We start from the raw sequence: 20467 nt of genomic DNA, 5'->3' as shown, positions 1-20467 counted from the left end.
CACAGTCCTCGGAAGCCCTTCGCCAGGCCCCTCTAGGTCCCAAAGCCGGTGTTGCCGTGGGATTATTCTGCCATCCACAGCACCATGCCGCGGTCCTTCTCCCACGTGCCCTGGCAGACCCACCTCAGCATCGCAGTTCCTGATGAGGGTGTCCCGGTTGGAGACCATGCCCCAAGCCGCTATGCCAATAGCCACGATGTTCTCCTCCGAGTTCCTGCTGATCGTGTTGTCTCTCACCACCTCGCCAATGTACTTCATCAGGCCGTAATGGGTGCCTCCCGTGAGAATCCACGCACCTGTCAACGAGGGACAGCAGCGGACACCTAAGTGTTGGTCCTGAGCTCACCGACCCCCCGGGGAAACCCATACCCCATGAGCACCATATCCAGCCCAGGCAGCCATGCTAGGGAATGGGCCTGGCCCGTGAGCCTAGAACTCACAGAAGAAGTCCTTGGGCAGTGACCCTGACAGGTGCTCCCAGGGACACACAGGCTCTGGGCCCACTGAAGCTCTCTGGGAGGTGCAGCCAGGGAACTGTCATCTTTAAAAAACCTCCAGGGGGATTTTTGTAGGGGCAGTAAATGCCCAGCCTGAGCCTCTAGGCCCAGAAGGCAGCACCACTATGGAAAGCAGCTCACTCTACTCCCAGGCCCTGCGTGGGTCCATCTGCTGGGTCACTCCCCGAATACCCAAGACAGCCAGGGCTAGGCCAGGCCAAAGCCAACATCCAGGAGCTCCATCCTGGTCTCCCACTCGGGTGGCAGAAGCCCAGGCACTTGGGTCATCACCTGCTGCGTCCCAGATTCATTTACAGGGAGTACCTACAGCAGACTAGCAGGGACTCCAACCTGGCCTCCAATACGAGATGCAGGCTCTGCCAGCGGTGGCTTAACCCACCGCACCACACACCAGCCCCAACCTGTAAGTTTTAAAGGCCTTTATTAAAGTATATTGTCAGAATTGTTCTATTTTATTATTAGTTATTGTTATCATATGCCTAATTTATAAAATTACACTTTATCATAGGTATGTGTGCATAGGAAAAAAATAGTAAATATATGGTTCAATCTCTCTAAAATGAAATATGCTTTCTTAGCTCTGTCAATGAGCTAATATTTGTAAAAGAAGTTTCCAATAGTTAAGCTTAAACCAAACCTCTTCATGAGAAAACATCAGTGAGACCAGTATTCTCCAAGCACGAAAGACAAAGAAAAGCTGAAAATCAATTCCATATGGAAGAAAAGATAAAAATCTAAATGGATTTGGAGTCCCACTGGAGAAAAAAAGGAATTTTCCTCTCCAGGACATTGGGAGAATTAGCAAATCTGAGTATGGAGCACTTGATAGATGACAGCATCGGTTGGCCCGGTCAGCCCGACTGTTGGGCTTGGGGCCTTGGATCAGGTTACGGGCAACTGCAGCTCTCAGGAGACACCTGCTGATGAACCTAGCCCGGGCTTATGCTCCAGGGGTTCCCCTAAGAAATAGCAGGTGAGGGCACTTAGGGAACAAGAAAAGACGAATGTGGGGAAAGGCTAACTGGTGAGCGTAGGTGAAGGACAGGCTGGTATTCAGAGCATGCCCCAGGCAGCTTTGCTGTGGTTTGAACTGCTTCAAAACAAGACTATTCCCCCCCTCACAAGCCCCCAATAAAGAAGACAAAGGGAGCAGGCACTTAGTGCAGCAATCAAGACGTCCAGCTGGGTCACCTGCATCCCCTACCCAACAGCCCAGGTTGAGTCTTGGCTTTGCTTCTGCACACCCTGGGAGGCAGCAGGTGACGGCCCAAGTCCTTGGGTCCCTGCCACCCACGTGCAAACCTACACTGAGTTTCAGACTCCTGGTGTTGACCTGGGCCAGCCCTGGCTGTCGCAGGTATTTGAGGAGTGAACCAGCAGATGGGAGACCTCTGTGTGTCTCTGAATTTCTGATTTCAAATGAGTTTTAAAAAGGAGAAGAAAAGCAAGCCTGAGAAAATGGCACGCTATTTCGAGCTAACACAGCCGCCTCGGCTTACTTTCCTCTCAAACTCTTACACGGTGCTTCCAGCTGCCAGTCACTGCCACCGTGTCCCAAATGACGTCATTGACCTCAATACTGAAGATCAATCAAATAAAATTTTCCCTTTCAGTTTGCCAGAATATTCTGGGTAAAATTCTACATAAATAAGGGACAAAAAGAAAACACTGGAAATTCCAAAAAAAATTAAAATTACTCCCAACGGGAGCCCCTTTTAAAGAAACAACGATTAATCCCGCGGTCCCAGCAGCATCTGGATTCTGCAGGTGGATTGCAGGAGCAGAGCGGAAGCACCCGCGCCCCGAGCGGAAGCACCCGCGCCCCGACCTGCGCTGCTCCGGGCACCGCCTCCCCAGCCCCGCCCCGCCGCGGCCACCTTTCGACTGCGCGATGTAGATCAGCCGGCTGAAGATCTTGCGCATGCGCGGCTTCAGCGCGAAGTTTTTGGCGCCGCCCGTGACGGAGATGACCAGGTTGGGCGTCTTCAGGTGCCAGTGCTGGGTCAGCAGCTCGTACAGGGTCTCGGCGTCCGTGTCGCAGGACAGGCGGATGTACTGAGGGGGCACGAGGCCCGTGTCAGGCGGCGGGGCGGGGAGGGTCCCCAGGCAGGGGCAAGGCCCTGCGGGCGGGGGGCGCCCTGGGGGCCTAGGGGCAGGGAGGACCCGCGGCCTGGCCCGAGGGGCTCCTCCAGCGGCCGTGCAGGTGCGGAGTGAGGGGCCAGCAGCCTGCGGGTGCGGGCTGCCTGTGGCTCGTACCGGGGTGTGCAGAGGGCGGCCCCAGACAGCCCCAAGGCCCCAGGGCCCCGGTGGCGACCCGCCCCTTCCCCGTCACCCTGCTGTTGACCTCGGCCCCGCAGCCCGCGGGTCGGCCCGGAAGCAGCCGGAGCACAGAACCAGAGCGCTCACCTTGCCTTTCTTCCCCAGGGTCTCAAACTGGATGTCCCCGAAGGCGTCGGTGGGAAACTCCTTGGTGTGCTTCTTGTAGTTCCACTTGTCGTCCTGGTTGATCTGGGTGCCCTCCACGTGCTGGCTCTGGGCGTAGCCGCACTTGCACACGCTGTCCCTGGGTGGACGAAGGGACGGGTCCGTTCAGCCTGCTCGAGCGGCTCTGCGCCCCGCTCGGAATGAACCACGCGGGATTCGCATAGTCACCTTCAAGCCTCAGCTGCAGACTTGATGCGCTTCTGCGGAGACTCTGGGTTTTGGGTTTTCCCTGTCATTTCCTGTTCTCTGATGAGAGCCCAGCTGGGCGAGAGCAGACCCTGCCCTCGTGGAGTCTCATCGAGATGAGCCCGAGACTCGGCAGGCTGGAAGCTCTCGACCCAGCGTCTCACCCAGCTCCTAATTCTCAGGGGCCCTGGGACAGACCCCCAGGCCCCAGCCAGCGCTGCTCTCGGACATGAAGTGGCCTGGACTCAGTGGGCAGACTCGACCCCTAGCAAGGGGGCCCGTCCTTTCCACACTTCGGCATCAGCTCTTTTTTTTTTTTTTTAAGATTTATTTACTCGTTTGAACAGTTACAGAGACAGAGAGGTCTTCCATCCACTGGTTCATTCCCCAAATGGCCACCATGGCTGGGGCTGAGCCAGGCCAAAGCCAGGAACCAGGAGCTTCTTCTGGGTCTCCCATGTAGATGCAGGGGCCATCTGCTGCTGCTTTCCCAGGCGCGTTAGCAGGGAGCTGGGTTTGGAAGTGGAGCTGGTGGGACTCAGACCGGCAGCCATATGAGACGCCAGCCCTGCAGACAGTGGCTGAACCTGCTGCACTGGAGCGCCAGCCCCAACATAAACGTCTCAACAGACTTAATAACTTGGGCTAGACAAGGACAAACGGTGCACCGAAGGAACGCTAGTTCTTCCCAGTACAGACTGAATTGAAGCAAATGTCGTTGTTGGCTGACACATATGCCGGACAGGAAAAGGCCCACAGATAGGCACTGCTCCTCTCCCTGTGTGTACGGCAGTCGTTCAACAGACCATTCTGAAAATCTCTGGCTCAGAACTGAGCCAACCTTCAGGGCACACCAAGATGGATGGGGTGGGATTCTGACCTTCAAGTTACTCGGATCTCTTGGGAACCGCCAAGGACCAAGCTGGCAGGTGCACCAAGGTGAGAAAACACCTCTAACCTCTGCACAAGTCCTCTCCTTTCAGGCTTTGAAACAATGCAGAACATCAGGCTGGCCTGGAACACGGTACCCACACACGCCGACCCAGGAGTCACACTGGCAGGGAACAACAGAAGGAGGCAGAAAGGTAGCAAACCAGAACCTGAACGTGTCTGTTGTGGCTGTAGTGCCCAGGCTCTGTTCACCCTAGTCCCACTTTGTTTCTGCACATGTGGACCTCAGGGACGCTCGGGAGAGCCTTTGGGCAGTTTCTGTCAATCAGCTAAGGTGGCAAGTAGCTGTCAGTTTTAACTGTCACTTCATCTGATTCCCTTGTCCATTGGGTAGTTTAGAATACGGAGTGTTCTTGCCACAGACAGAAGGGATCAGTGTGGGAGATGCAGAGCCACGGGCTCTTCCCCATGGTCACAACGTACATCTTCCCCGAGGCTCCTGAGATGCCCCTGCCCCCGCTTCTGTTGCTGGGGGCCCTGCCAGTCAGCAAGTCTGATTGTGGCCCAGGCTGGAGAGGCTGACCAAGTGCTGTACGGTGGGCAGCTATGCGTTTCCCTTACTTGCATCCATTTCCCTGCTGCTGGTAAGTGCACCCCCATGTCCCTTTGAGGAACCATTCCTCTCTACCCTGAGTCCCGCTGGACACCACCTCCCTAGGCTGACCAGTCAACACCGGCCATCCTCCAAGCCCCAGGGGTTAGTCTAGAGATGGTCACATGGCCCAAGCCAGGCCAGTAAGAGTCATGAAGACCAGCCCAAGACTCCTGATGGAATTGCTAGAGACAGGGCCCCCTCTGCCCCCAGCCAATACAGTGGGAGGCTGGTAACACGGAAGAAAAAGATCACAGGTCCTCTGGCCACCCTGAGCAAAGCCCACAGGAAAGGTGGAGTGAGGCAAGGTCTTGATGACGTCGCGCAAGCCCTGGGTCCATCTGTGCTTTTGGGCCACAAGGCCCTGTCCTCAAGCGGTACACACACTGCACATTGACGTGAGCCCGTGAGATTGAGTATCTGAACAGGAAGTGTTGGTGGATTTGGTCTGCCTGAAGCAGTGCCATTCTTAGAAAGGGAAGCAGCTGCAGGAAAGAGCAGGCGCGACCGGGAGTCAGAGTGCCACGGTTCAAATCCCCCCTCCATCTCCCACTAGCCACGTGACCCTGGGTGGCCTGCTGACCCTCAGCCTCGCTTGCCTTCTCTGCCACACAGTATGGACAGCTGCTTTGCAGAGGGTTGTGGTGTCAGCACCAAGCATACAACGTCCTTTGACACAGCAGAGATGCAGAAAATACTGACTAAGGAGTTCATCCGAGCTGTGTTTTCTATCAAACACATAAATTAACAGCAAAAACCTCTATGGAACTTTCAGGGGGCAGAGACCTGACTTACAGAGTTTGTCGGAATGATTCTGATGAGTAAGTTTACACCAAGGAAAATCAGAAACCTTAGTTTTTCTGATGTTCATTTTCTAATTCACACAAAATAAGAAACACATTTTTTGGGGACTTATTGTCTGAGGCACTAAGGTGTTTCGTGTGTTGCCTCACTCAATCCTTCCCACAACCCAGGTTTTTAGGATAAGAGAGCTCAGTTCAAAAGAGATAGCAATTGAACTAGCCTATGGTAGAGTGGGTAAAGCTACCGCCTGTGACGCCGGCCTCCTATTTGGGTGCCAGTTTGTGTCCGATCTGCTCCACTTCCAATCCAGCTTCCCGCTAATGCCTGGGGAAGGCAGCAGAAGATGACCCAAGTGCTTGGGCCCCTGCACTCACACAGGAGACTCAGGTGAAGCTCGCAGTTCCTGGCTTTAGCCTAGCTCAGCCCTGGCTGTTATAGCCACTTAGGGTGTGGGGCACGAGCGCAGCCATGGCGCGGCCAGGCCAGGCCCGGCCCGGGGGGCTCCGCATGTGCAGCTGCCCCCGGGTGCCCCCGCCCGAGCTGCGCGGAACAGAGCCGCATGGAGCCAAGTAAGATGGCGCCCAGAGGAAGTAAGATGGGCAGAATCCGAAGTTGTTTACCACTAAAACTAATTGGCTGCGCAACATCAGGGGAGGTAACAAAACTAGTAACAAGTGTATAGACATAGGGCTAGTCCTATAGAAATCCCCCCATAAGGTGATTTTTTAAGTGATTGGTTGGTTCTTAGCCCTGCCCCAATGATTCTGCAGTTTTGTGCTATAAAAGGTACTATTATGCAAAAGGTGACTGAGTCCTTGCTACTAGACTTGGCTCCCTGCTGCGTCTGATTGTCTCCGGGACCAGGAGGCTGGGGAACCGGCGAGCGGCACACTTACCTTTCCTCGGACCCAGTCCATCCTTGTACGGGTGGACTAAGACCCAACATTAGGGAGTGAATCAGTGGATAGAAGATAGATCTATATCTCTCTGTCTTTCCTTGTCTCTCTGTGACTTTGACATTCAAATAAATAATTTAAAAAAAAAAGAAGAATTGAGTCAAGGTCATATCAAGGCTGGAACTATGGGTGACTCTGAAGCTCTTGCCCTCCTTAGACCTTCACTCTCTGCACTGCCTCCATTCAACAGAGGTCAGTTGTAAGTTATAATCCACAGCAGCAACTCCGGTCAGTGTGTAACTAGAGTCTTCCATCCAGCAGGCCAAGGAGAAGGGCAGGGAAGACCTGAGCAGGGGGAGGTGGGATCAGAACTGTTCTGTTAGATCCCACAGGTACGACCCCCGTGAGAACGGTCAGTGGTGCTCGTCCATCTGTCCATTCACTCGTTCACCAACGTTGACTGAGGGTCTTCTGTGTGGCAAACTGCTGGGGCCGCATTCGCAACCCAAAACACATGAGACTCATGTCCGATAGCCATTCAGGCAGAAGGGAGGCCCCCACACAAAGGAGGGGAGAAGGGCCTGACAGAGGAGCTGCTCACTCTGACTCCTGAGCACGTGAGGCGTTGTCTGACAACTGCTGTAAGACAGCACTCAGCCAAGGCCACCCAGTGGGCTCCGGGGCTTGGGGGACACCCAGCCTCTCAGTGACCTGGTCAACTCTTGCCAAAGCCAAAAGACTAAAGATGAGATAACTCCAGGAAATGCAAGAAGAGACAGTTGGCCCTCCTCTCTACAGGCCCCCATCCACCAAGCCAACCAACTACAGATTGAAAACATTTAAACAAAATAATTGTGTCTGTACGGAACAAGTAGACAATACAGTGTAGTAACTATTTATACTCCCTAATCTAGAGAGGATTTAGATTACACAGGAGCATGTGTGCAGGTTCTATGTGAATCCTATGCCATTTTATAGGACACTTGAGCACCCATGGGTTTTGTGAGGGTCCTGGAACCACCCCCTGCAGATACCGAGTGATGCCTGCATGGACCCTTCCTGCTCTTGCTCCATTCCTGAGAATTGTAAAACGAAAACGACTCTTAATAACAAACCAGTAAACACAGTGACTTTGTTGCAATGGCGGCTAATTTATATTTTGAGCAAAAAAATGAAGGAAAAAATACAGCTTACGTGGCCTTGGAGTCTTTGGTAAAGAAGACACATTCCCGTTTCTTAAAATTCGCTTGGATAAAATTCACCAAGTCCTTTGGAGAAAGCACATTGGATAACACGTCACTAATTTCTTCTCACCCCCTGCTGATATTAACGAATGCTAAACACGACCCCGGCCTACTCAGAGGTTTTAAGAATCTGCCACACACTGTTAGCATCCAGCATCTGTCATGATTCTAGGGTCCATCGAGTCTTCTAAAACACACAGACATTTCAATGTTTATAACAAAATGCAAATTTTTCCAAAAGTTTCTTGGAGCTATCTGTACATAAATTACCTTACACACATACAAATTATGTTCTTGTTGCCAAGGCTGCTGCTGGAGGGACTGTGAACACTGGATTATGGTTTAGCATAAACAACGTATCAATACATAGTCCCGTCCCTCTTCCACTTGCGCTACAAGAGAAGACAACTTCCCCAAATTCCGACCACAGTCATGTTTGTCCCCGTGGACAAGGCGGTTAGGTGCATCTGGGACCTAATTCCGACAAACAACCGAATGGTTTTAGAAGCCTAGAGTTCCCCTACGCTGGCAAAGCAGACTGTCCAGAGACGGATGAAAAAAACGCTTTGAAAATCCCTACTCAAAGTGGGACAGGAACTTGTAACATATATTAATCATCATAGCTAAGAATTCAGATCAGTAAGAGTAAGGCAGACCACCCCATGGCGGGGACGGCAAAAGGCAAGAGAAAACACAACACACAACCAGTGAACAGCAAAGGAAGTTTGACCTCATCGGTAATGCTGCCAACAGGAAGCAGTGGGCCTTTGCCAACTCTGTGTGTGTGTGTGTGTGTGAGCTGGTACAGTATCACGGGGAAGTGTCAGCCGTGCCCGTACAGTTATCCTAAGAAAATCCCCCACGTTGTCCCTGTGAGCAGCTGCACACCCTGGCCCAGCGATGGGTTTTCAGCTTCAAGGCCTTTCTTGCTCAGGGGAGGTGAGGCTGCTAGTGGCTTCCCATCCCCCTGCAGGCCAAACCCACTTCCCGCAGGCCACCCGGCACGGGCAGCTGAGGCCACTCCATGCTCTGCCGGCCTCACAAGACAGGCTGAGGGCACCAAAGCCAGCCGGCTCCTTATCCTCCACAGGGAGACCATCGCCAGCCTTGCACACTGAAGGAGAGTGGTGGCTGGAAGGAAGTCCACAGCTCCTCCTCCCTGGCTGCCCTGGGGTGTCAGAGACCACGAATCTTCCCGACCCTTCTAACACAAGTTTCCCCATCAGTCCTGTGTCCTCACCCAGAGCCTAGGAAGGGGAGATGTTCCCCTCAGCCCAAAGAAGGCTTTCCCAGGAGCCCCAGCGTTCACGCCCAATGGTGAGAGCAGTGACACTGTGCTCCACACGGCAAGTTCTGGGTGAACAAGGGCACAGCACGGAGCGCAGCACAGCAGTGAGATGCAGCCACTGCCGCACACAGCTGTGTGGGCGAATCTCAAATTCAGACCTCACCAAGAACACACAGTACAGTGCTCTGCAAATCCAAGATAGACAGTGGGTGAGGGGTCTTTGAGAAGTCGCTGGAAAATGCATATTATGGAAAAACTGCTGCTTCTCTCTGTCTCTAACTCTGCCTTTCAAATAAATAAGTATTTAAAAAGAAAAAAAAAAACTGCATGGATTTCAAAAATTTTTTGCACCAAAAATTGTGTCCATTTTTCACAGATGTTCTAAAGTGTCCTCATATTTAGGGATACACACACACACACACACATACATATATTTATATATATTTAAAGTCATAAAAGTCTAAATAAAAGCAAGAATAAGCAATACAAAATTCAGGATAGGGGTTACAACAGGAAGCTGACTTGGGGACTTTCATCTCACTGACCACATTCTACTAAAAAGAAAAATGTATTTATTTAAATAGTTAGAGAGAGAGAGACAGAGAGGACAATAGTTACAGAGAGAGAGAGACAGAGAGAGGACTTCCATCTGCTGGTTCACTCCCCAAGTGGCTGCAACGATCAGGCTGAACCAGGCCAAAGCCAGAAGCCAGGAGCTTCTTCCAGACCTTCCACGTGGGTGCAGGGGTCCAAGGACTTGGGCCATCTTCTACTGCTTTCCCAGGCCATAGCAGAGAGCTGGACAGGAAGTGGAGCAGCCAGGACACAAACCGGCGCCCATATGGGATGCCAGCGCCAAAGGCAGTGGCTTTCCCCGCATGGTACTTCTCACACTGGAGGGGACATTCAGTGTCACAGCCCAGCCCCCAACCCTCACAGCCGTTTGGTGAGTGAATCGGCAGATGGAAGACCCCGCCCCCATCACTCTGCCTTTCAGATAAATACATCTTTAAAAACAATTTAGATAGCAAAACTAATTTCTGTGCTCATATACGTGCAAACATTTTGAAAATCTCCAATGCCCATTTTCCTCGTAGTACTTTTTGCCCTCATTCAGAGGGAAACTCAGCAGCTCTGTGAGCTTGTGCGATCAGTGATCGTGGCGGAGGGAGAAGAAAAAGCTGCTTTCTTGCTGAAAATGCCTCTGAAGACGCCCTTGGCCGAGGTGGGAGTGTGCCTGGGGGCACACAGGACGCCCGGAGTGGGTGGTCTCCGCTCTGCTAGAGCCACCTGCATCCAGGGCGGGGGGCCCGTGGGACGGCCAAGGCCATGGAAAGAAAAGAACCAGCCGCCGGCCACCTCCCGGGCCACTGCAGCCAGAGGCCACGGGGCCGTATGCAGGGCCTGCTGGAGGCGCTTCGTGCTTGGGCTCAAGGAGGAGAGACAGGAGGGAGTGTTGGCTGGCGAACCCACCGCTGCCCTGCCCACTGTTCAGTGCTCACGGTTCCAGGACTCGGGTGAGACACAGGCACAAAATCTTTGTTTCCTGACACAGGAGAGTTTGGGCCAGGGCCTGGGAGTGGGCAGGAGACGTGCGGGAGGAGCCACACGTGGGGTCAGCGAGACCTGGGTGGGGAGGCAGCAGGAGGGCAGGCGGCGCCTCCTGCAGGACCCCGCTCTGAGTGCACTTCACCCAGGAAGCCAGGCCGGGCACAGCCCTGTCCCGAGGGCGTTGCAGAGGCTGGCTGGGGACTGGCGAGGAGAGACCGCCAGGGAGCAGGGGCCGGGGAGAGACCACCAGGGAACAGGGGCCCAGGGTAGACCGCCAGGGAGCAGGGGCCCCGGAGAGACCCCCGGGGAGCAGGGGCCCAGGTAGACCACCAGGGAGCAGGGGCCCAGGAGAGATGCCAAGGAGTAGGGGCTCAGGAGAGACCTCCAGGGAGCAGGGGCTCAGGAGAGATGCCAGGGATCAGAGGCCCAGGAGAGACCCCCAGGGAGCAGGGCCCAGGAGAGACCCCAGGGAGCAGGGACCCAGGGTAGACCACCAGGGAGCAGGGACCCAGGAGAGACCCCCAGGGAGCAGGGACCCAGGAGAGACCCCAGGGAGCAGGGGCCCAGGAGAGACCCCCAGGGAGCAGGGCCCAGGAGAGACCCCAGGGAGCAGGGACCCAGGAGAGACCCCAGGGAGCAGGGGCCCAGGAGAGACCCCAGGGAGCAGGGACCCAGGGTAGACCCCCAGGGATCAGAGGCCCAGGAGAGACCCCCAGGGAGCAGGGCCCAGGAGAGACCCCAGGGAGCAGGGACCCAGGGTAGACCACCAGGGAGCAGGGACCCAGGAGAGACCCCCAGGGAGCAGGGACCCAGGAGAGACCCCAGGGAGCAGGGCCCAGGAGAGACCCCAGGGAGCAGGGACCCAGGGTAGACCTCCAGGGAGCAGGGGCCCAGGAGAGATGCCAAGGAGTAGGGGCTCAGGAGAGACCTCCAGGGAGCAGGGGCTCAGGAGAGATGCCAGGGATCAGAGGCCCAGGAGAGAACCCCAGGGAGCAGGGCCCAGGAGAGACTCCAGGGAGCAGGGACCCAGGGTAGACCACCAGGGAGCAGGGACCCAGGAGAGACCCCCAGGGAGCAGGGCCCAGGAGAGACCCCCAGGGAGCAGGGACCCAGGAGAGACCCCAGGGAGCAGGGGCCCATGAGAGACCCCCGGGGAGCGGGGCCCAGGAGAGACCCCAGGGAGCAGGGACCTGGGAGAGACCCCTGGGGAGCGGGGGCCCAGGCTGCGGCCAGGACAAATGCAGACGCCCCCAGCCCCAGATCCCCGCCAGAGGCTGCAGAATCCGTGCTGACCTCACAGGGCCGCGAGCAAGAGCGCCCAGCAGCAAAACAACACAGGAAAATCACAGTCTACAGTTTCCTGTGTCAGACAGCAGGTGCGAGACGTAATAACTTAGAGAGGGGACAGTTAACAGCCTTTAAAACCAAAATGCTTGCAAAACGACCCGGAAAATGCGTCTGCACGTGACAACTGGCGAGACAATGCCGTGGGTTGAGACGGTCGTTTTGAGGAGGGCGGGCTGGACCCCACCGCTGCCGCGCACCACGACTCACGCTGTCGCCGTAGGACACGTCCGTGCTGCGAGACACGCTGGAGTAGAGGGTCCGCGTGCTGCCCAGGGCGCCGTGCCTCCTGCTCCTCATGCTGAACCGGCCTCTCTCGAAGGGCATCTCTGCGGTGAAGACCCTGGCAGACGGGGGGCGGGTGAGGACAGCGGCACAGCTTCGCTCACGCCTCGTCCCCGGCCCGGCCCTGGACAGAGCATCGCTCCCCGTCCACCCCTCCCCAGCTCGGCCCTGGACAGAGCATCGCTCCCCGTCCACCCCTCCCCTCTCTGCATGAACAGAGACCCGCCCTCCGTCCACCCCTCCCCTCTCTGCCATGGACAGAGCCCCGCCCTCCGTCCACCCCTCCCCTCTCCACCATGGACAGAGCCCCGCCCCCTGTCCACCCCTCCCCTCTCCGCCATGGAGAGAGCCCCACCCTCTGTCCACCCCCTCCCCTCTCTGCCCTGGATAGAGCCCTGCCCCCTGTCCACCCCCTCCCCCCTCTGCCATGAACAGAGCCCCGCCCTCCGTCCACCCCCTCCCCTCTCTGCCATGGACAGAGCCCCGCCCTCCGTCCACCCCCTCCCCTCTCTGCCATGGACAGAGCCCTGCCCTCCATCCACCCCCTCCCCTCTCTGCCCTGGACAGAGCCCCGCCCCCTGTCTACCCCTCCCCTCTCTGCCATGGACAGAGCCCTGCCCCCTGTCCACCCCCTCCCCTCTCTAACATGGACAGAGCCCTGTCCTCCGTCCACCCCCTCCCCTCTCTGCCATGGATGGAGCCCCGCCCTCTGTCCACCCACCAGGGTTACCGCACCCCCGTCCCTAATTCTAGGACCCCGCTGGAGTTTCCGTCCTGGGCACATCTTCCCCCACCCCTCTCCCCTGAGTGCCACCTCCGCGTGGTGGCACCGCGTGTGGGATCATGTTGCACCCGCCACGGGCGACAGAGAGCTCTGAGAGCACGGGCTGTGCCCCGCCCACCAGAGCACCACACGCGTGGGCTCGCCACAGCTCCTTGCTGGGTGAGTGAGTCTGGCGTAGAGGAAATTTCCAGGTCAGACATCCGTGGGTAGCGGCTCCCGTTGGCCAGACAGAGAGAGGAATCCTGGGCCTGACGCCATCAAAGCGGGGCAGTCAGCAAGCCCCAGACACCCTCCAAAGCAGGTGTGTGGGCCCCAGGGACGCCAGGCACCTCCTGGCCAGGCTCTGGGGCACAGCGTGGACCTTGGCATTGTAGGCACTGAGACAGCCTCTCTCCCGCGGTTCCCCCAACTCTTAACTCATCCTCTCTCCACACGAGACCCACCAAAGGCCTGCCTTTCTTTGTCCCGCCTACTCGTTTCTGGAACAAGAGCATCGTCCCTCCAGGACACCTCCCAGAGTCCCCTGCTCCCTGATTGTCCCCAGCGCCCCAAGACTCTGATGGCTCGGTCACCACCCACAGCCCTCCTGCCTCCTCCTCCCCTGGGCCCCGCCTCTCCCAGCGTCAGACTGGGCTGTCTGGAATGCCCTTCCACTGGACTCCTGTGTCCGGTCTCCTGCCCGGCCTCCAGCCCCGCGGTGCCCGGCTGGGGCATGCACGCACCCAGCTGTTGGCATAACACTTGGTTTAATGACCTCTGGACCAATGGCCGGCTGGGTCTGCCTTATGCTCCACTAGACTTCCAGGGCCTGGCACAGTGCAGGGAGCAGATCTGTACAAATACTGGTTGAGTGAATCCATGACCCCTCATACATCCTCCTGTGCTTTGCACGTGGCCTCCCGTAACCCCGGCTGTGGACACACCTAGGACACAGAGCAGTCCCACGGCTCGCTCAGATCTGTTCCCGGTGCCTCCGCCCACAAAACCCTCCCTCATCCAGAGACCGGTCGCGTCCTTAGAACACACAGACGATGTAAAACAGTGAGCGCTGCCTTTACTTCTCTCCCCAGGCGATTCAGAGACGCTCCGAGGACTAATTGGTGCTTCACATACATCACTGAGAAACCACAGATCAATCCTGCGAGGTATCCACGGGGATTCCCACGCAGCGCGTCGGGGCTAAGTAGGGCACCAGCCATTGGGACTGACTTCATTGGCCTCGCAGTGAAAAACTGCTCGTTTCACGTCAATGGAAAGACTGCAGTTTTGCTTTGTTAATCTCATTTCCCTCAAACAAAAAGCGGGAAAGCCGTGTAAGATGGGCACCAAGCTGCCTTGCTCTGATAGTCAAGTGCCTTTGTGTTAATTCCTTGAATTTTCATTATTTGGAAGGAAGAGACACAGAGCTCCATCCGCTGCCTCACTCCCCAACCCTGCAGCAGCTACCGCTGTTCTGCGGCTGAAACTGAGGGCTGGGACCTCCATCTACGACTCTTAACACGGGTGGTGCGAACCCAAGTACTGGAGCCATCACCCCTGACTCCCAGGGTCTACACTGGCAAGAAGCTGGAGTCAAGAGCGAGAGCAGAGGGGCTGGTGCTGTGGTGTAGTGGGCAAAGCCGCCTTCTGCAGTGCTGGCATCCCATATGGGCACTGGTTTGAGTCCCGGCTGCTCCACTTCCTATCCAGCTCTCTAATGTGGCCTGGGAAAGCAGTAGAAGATGGCCCAAGTCCTCAGGCCCCTGCACCTGCGTGGGAGACCTGGAAGAAGCTCCTGGCTCCTGACTTTGGAACTGCACAGCTCTGGCCATTGTAGCCAATTAGGGAGTGAACCAGCGGATGGAAGACCTCTCTCTCTTCCCCTCTCTCTCTCTCTCTGTAACCTGCCTTTCAAATAAATAAATAAATCATAAAAAAGAGAGCTAGAGCAGAAACTTAAACCCAGATATTGCAATGTTTCATTTCTTTAATTTTTTATTTTATTTTATATGAGACACACACAGACATCTCCATCTGCTGATTTACTCTGCAAATGCTGCGGAGCCAAAACCTCAATCCGACTCATGGGTGGCAAGGACCCAACTGCCGACCCACCCGCCGCCCCCAGGGTGCACCTTAGCTGGAAGCTGGAATCAGGCACTCATGTGGAATGCAGGTGTCCCAAACAGCATCTTAACTGCTCAGCTAAACTCCCTCCCCTCAATGTGTGTGTGTGTGTGTGTCAAGAGTTATTTATTTATTTGAAAGGCAGATTACAGAGAGGCGGAGGCAGAGACAGAGAGAGAGAGAGAGAGAGAGACATCTTCCAGCTGCTGGTTCACTCCCCAAATGACTCCAACAGCCAAGTCTGAGCCAGTCCAAAGCTAACAACCAGGAACTCTATCTGGGCCTCCCATATGGGTGGCAAGAGCCCAAACACTTAGGCAATTAGTGGGGAGCTAGATTGGAAGTGGAGCAGCCAAGACATGAACCAGTGCACATATAGGATGCCAGCATTGCAGGTGGGGACTTCACCTGCTACACCACAGAGCCAGCCCCAGTGTTTTGGTTATTAACTACTTGTTGACGTGTGGTTTGCAAATGTCTTTTCCCATTCCGTAGGCTGCCCTCACATTTTTCTTTACTGTGAAGGAGCTTTTGGTTGAGTTAATCCACTTGTCTGTTTTTGCTTTTGTTACCTGTGCTGGGTCTTATCCAAAAAATCATTGCTAAGACCAAAGTCCAGGGTTGACTCCCATCCTTATTGCTACAGGAAACTGGTACCCAGTCAGATGTGACAGAGACTGGCAGCATCATGTGGCCTGGCATCATGCCAGAAGATGTGCTTGAGACACGCAGGGGGGCTGGCCCACAGAGTCCTCACGGTGAGCACTGACCCCAGCAGTGTTCTCGGCAGGCGGGACACAAGCAGTGTAGACATGGGGCTCTTGTCCTCAACCTCAACCCACCCAACAGAGGCAGGCAGTGTAGATGTGGGGCTCTGTCCCCTTGACCTCAACTGACCCAACAGAGTGCAGGCAGTGTAGACATGGGGCTCTGTGTCCTCAATCTCAACCCACCCAACAGAGGCAGGCAGTGTGCACATGGGGCTCTGTCCCCTTGACCTCAACCAACCCAACAGAGTGCAGGCAGTGTAGACATGGGGCTCTGTGTCCTCAACCTCAACCCACCCAGCAGAGGCAGGTAGTGTAGACATGGGCTCTGTCCCCTTAACCTCAACCTACCCAACAGAGTGCAAGCAGTGTGGACATGGAATCTGTGCTATTAACCTCAACCCACCCAATGGAGTGTAGGCAGTGTAGACATGGGATCTGTGTCCTCTACCTCAACCCACCCAACAGAGTGCAGGCAGTGTAGACATGGGCTCTGTGTCCTCGACCTTAACCCACCCAACAGAGTGCAGGCAGTGTGGACATGGGCTCTGTGCTCTTGACCTCAACCCACTCAACAGAGTGCAAGCAGTGTGGACATGGGATCTGTGCTCTTGACCTCAACCCACCCAACAGAATGTGGGCAATGTGGACATGGGCTCTGTGCCCTCGACCTCAACCCACCCAACAGAGTGCAGGCTGTGTGGATGTGGGGCTCTGCGCCCTCGACCTCAACCCACCCAACAGAGTGCAGGCTGTGTAGACATGGGATTTGTGTCCTCGACCTCAACCCACCCAACAGAGTGCTAGCAGTGTGGACATGGGATCTGTGCTCTTGACCTCAACCCACCCAACAGAATGTGGGCAATGTGGACATGGGCTCTGTGCCCTCGACCTCAACCCACCCAACAGAGTGCAAGCAGTGTAGACATGGACTCTGTGCCCTCGACCTCAACCAACCCAACAGAGTGCAGGCAGTGTGGACATGGGCTCTGTGCCCTCGACCTCAACCTACCCAACAGAGTGCAAGCAATGTGGACATGGAATCTGTGCTATTAACCTCAACCCACCCAATGGAGTGTAGGCAGTGTAGACATGGGATTTGTGTCCTCTACCTCAACCCACCCAACAGAGTGCAGGCAGTGTAGACATGGGCTCTATGTCCTCGACCTCAACCCACTCAACAGAGTGCAAGCAGTGTGGACATGGGATCTGTGCTCTTGACCTCAACCCACCCAACAGAATGTGGGCAATGTGGACATGGGCTCTGTGCCCTCGACCTCAACCCACCCAACAGAGTGCGGGCTGTGTGGATGTGGGGCTCTGTGCCCTCGACCTCAACCCACCCAACAGAGTGCAAGCAGTGTAGACATGGGATCTGTGCTCTTGACCTCAACCCACCCAACAGAATGTGGGCAATGTGGACATGGGATCTGTGCCCTCGACCTCAACCCACCCAACAGAGTGCAAGCAGTGTAGACATGGACTCTGTGCCCTCGACCTCAACCAACCCAACAGAGTGCAGGCAGTGTGGACATGGGCTCTGTGCCCTCGACCTCAACCTACCCAACAGAGTGCAAGCAATGTGGACATGGAATCTGTGCTATTAACCTCAACCCACCCAATGGAGTGTAGGCAGTGTAGACATGGGATTTGTGTCCTCTACCTCAACCCACCCAACAGAGTGCAGGCAGTGTAGACATGGGCTCTATGTCCTCGACCTCAACCCACTCAACAGAGTGCAAGCAGTGTGGACATGGGATCTGTGCTCTTGACCTCAACCCACCCAACAGAATGTGGGCAATGTGGACATGGGCTCTGTGCCCTCAACCTCAACCCACCCAACAGAGTGCGGGCTGTGTGGATGTGGGGCTCTGTGCCCTCGACCTCAACCCACCCAACAGAGTGCAGGCAGTGTGGACATGGGCTCTGTGCCCTCGACCTCAACCCACCCAACAGAGTGCAGGCAGTGTGGACATGGGATCTGTGCTCTTGACCTCAACCCACCCAACAGAGTGCAGGCTGTGTGGACGTGGGGCTCTGTGCCCTTGACCTCAACCAACCCATAAGAGTGCAGGCAGTGTGGACATGGGATCTGTGCTCTTGACCTCAACCCACCCAACAGAATGTGGGCAATGTGGACATGGGATCTGTGCCCTCGACCTCAACCCACCCAACAGAGTGCAGGCAATGTGGACATGGAATATGTGCTCTTAACCTCAACCCACCCAATGGAGTGTAGGCAGCGTAGACATGGGATTTGTGTCCTCTACCTCAACCCACCCAACAGAGTGCAGGCAGTGTAGACATAGGCTCTGTGTCCTTGACCTTAACCCACCCAACAGAGTGCAAGCAGTGTGGACATGGGCTCTGTGCTCTTGACCTCAACCTACTCAACAGAGTGCAGGCAGTGTAGACATGGGATCTGTGCTCTTGACCTCAACCCACTCAACAGAGTGCAAGCAGTGTAGACATGGGATCTGTGCTCTTGACCTCAACCCACTCAACAGAGTGCAAGCAGTGTAGACATGGGCTCTGTGCCCTCGACCTCAACCCACCCAACAGAGTGCAGGCTGTGTGGATGTGGGGCTCTGTGCCCTCGACCTCAACCCACCCAACAGAGTGTAGGCAGTGTAGACATGGGCTCTGTGCCCTCGACCTCAACCCACCCAACAGAGTGCAGGCTGTGTGGACATGGGATCTGTGCTCTTGACCTCAACCCACCCAACAGAGTGCAGACAGTGTGGATGTGGGGCTCTGTGCCCTCGACCTCAACCCACCCAACAGAATGTGGGCAATGTGGACATGGGATCTGTGCCCTCGACCTCAACCCACCCAACAGAGTGCGGGCTGTGTAGATGTGGGCTCTGTGCCCTCGACCTCAACCCACCCAGCAGAGCCGGAAACTCCTTGTGATGGATGCACACACCTGGCTGTGGCGACCAGCTATGGGGTGCTCGGGAGCAGAGGGGATTTATCATGTGGTGAGCAGACCTTTCAGAAGACAGGGTTGACAGGGCTTCCCACACAGGAGACGTGCAGTAGACAGGACACACTTCCCCTGAGCTAAGCTAAGGTTCGGGGCTTCACAGCAAAAACCTCACCCACCTGATGTCAGGCAAAATGAACAGATATCCTGCTACAGTGCTGTGCAAGTATGAGAGCAAACGGAACGCCATAGACAACGTGGTGGGAACAAGTGTCTGGGCTGGGCGAGGGGCTCAGTCGTCAAACTGCTCTGCTCCTGCACCGTAAGCTAGAAGCGGTTGGAGCAATATTTATATTTTTTTTGGAGGAAAAAATTGTGATCTAGGATGGCGTCCTCAGTCTGTTCCCTGTGAGGATCACAGCAGGGACCCTCGGATAGGTGAGAAAATAGCAAGGAAATCACCCCAGGCCAGGCACCCACCCCAGGCCAGGCACCCACCCTGACCAGGCCAGGCACCCACCCCAGGCCAGACCAGGCACCCACCCCAGGCCAGGCACCCACCCCAGACCAGGCCAGGCACCCAACCCAGGCCAGGCCAGGCACCCACCCCAGGCCAGGCACCCACCCCAGACCAGGCACCCACCCAGGCCAGGCGCCCACCCAGGCTAGGCACCCACCCCAGGCCAGGCACCTAGGCAGGCAGTGGGATGGGAAGGGTGACAACTATAAACAGAGCAGATGCGTGGAGCTGCCTGTGTTCAGTTTAAAGCTTTATGCTTCCCTTGGTGCACGAAGATTTGAAGAGTTGCTAAAACAGCACACCAAAGGAGCCAAAGAGGAGCGGAGTGAGCGGAGGGCGAAGTCGGGGAAAGCAAGGGGCTCCCCAGGGGCCCGGGAGCCTGTTTGAGGGTCTGCAGGGGCTGCCAGGAACCACGTCCATCTCACCAGTGGCCCGGCAGTGAGCCCAGTCAGTGGCCCTGCAGTGAGCATGGTCAGTGGCAGGCCTCCCCCACGCCCTGACCTGCAGGCCAACATAGGAAAAACTCCCGCAGCTGGGATGGGGGTGGGGCATGGGGAGGATGGGGCAGCCCGGGGAGGGGGAGGGCGGGGGAGGGCGGGGAGCAGGGGCCTTCCTGGAAAGCAGTGGGTCGGTGGTTCTGGTCACACAGATCTCACGTGACAATTGCACAACAGCAGGTCGCACCAATGACCTTGTGGACGGCACCAGTGTTGACCTTGAACCCAAGTGTAGCTATGTGTGACGTGCCCACGGGAGGGGCAGCCAGGCCAAGGGTACACAGAACCTCTCTGAACTATTTTTTCAACTTCCAGCAGAACTGTAATTATTTCAAAATAATAAAAGAAAAAGATGCCCGTGCCAAAAGAACAGGGGCTGCACCGCGGGAAGTACCCTAGGCGCAGGCATGCGACGCCCACAGCGCCGTGGTGAGGGCGGCTGTTTCTTGTGATGATGTCAGGCTGCCTCTCCAGGGCTGGCCCCAGGGAAGGGCTCTCAGCCGGGGCCGTCTGAGGGCTCAGCCACCTCTGGGCTGGGGCAGTGCAGCCGGGGAGACCTCTGCTTTCATAGCTTTAGCGGTCGCTGAAATAGTTTTATTGGCTCAAAGACAGAAGACGGTCTGGGGATGCTTAGAGAATCCTGATACCCAGCTCGCAGATCACTGCGAATCCACCACGTACAAATCTCGCAGAGTTGGTGAAGCTATTCCCTATCACACCTCAC

The 20467-nt window shown here is 56.0% G+C and overlaps 1 protein-coding gene across 4 annotated transcripts in view; it reads right to left on the bottom strand.

Annotated features, from left to right (window-relative positions):
- Window positions 1-20467, bottom strand: part of TRPM8 (transient receptor potential cation channel subfamily M member 8) — a 138710-nt gene that overhangs the window by 70399 nt on the left and 47844 nt on the right. For 3 of the 4 annotated variants that reach the window (XM_062193735.1, XM_062193756.1, XM_062193745.1), the window contains 5 exons: window positions 12069-12201; window positions 7626-7699; window positions 2925-3081; window positions 2396-2573; window positions 124-296 (listed from right to left, as the gene is read on the bottom strand). In XM_062193735.1, coding sequence (XP_062049719.1) covers window positions 124-296; window positions 2396-2573; window positions 2925-3081; window positions 7626-7699; window positions 12069-12185 — 699 coding nt within the window. In that variant the 5' untranslated portion in view covers window positions 12186-12201. Of the gene's footprint in view, window positions 1-123; window positions 297-2395; window positions 2574-2924; window positions 3082-7625; window positions 7700-12068; window positions 12202-13370; window positions 13445-20467 lie in introns of those variants that run through there. The other variant, XM_062193750.1, reaches the window with a different exon arrangement.

The sequence above is a fragment of the Lepus europaeus genome, chromosome 1, assembly GCF_033115175.1.
Source record: "Lepus europaeus isolate LE1 chromosome 1, mLepTim1.pri, whole genome shotgun sequence".
In the NCBI taxonomy this organism is placed as follows: Eukaryota; Metazoa; Chordata; class Mammalia; order Lagomorpha; family Leporidae; genus Lepus; species Lepus europaeus.
This window is presented reverse-complemented; position numbering and strand designations above follow the sequence as displayed.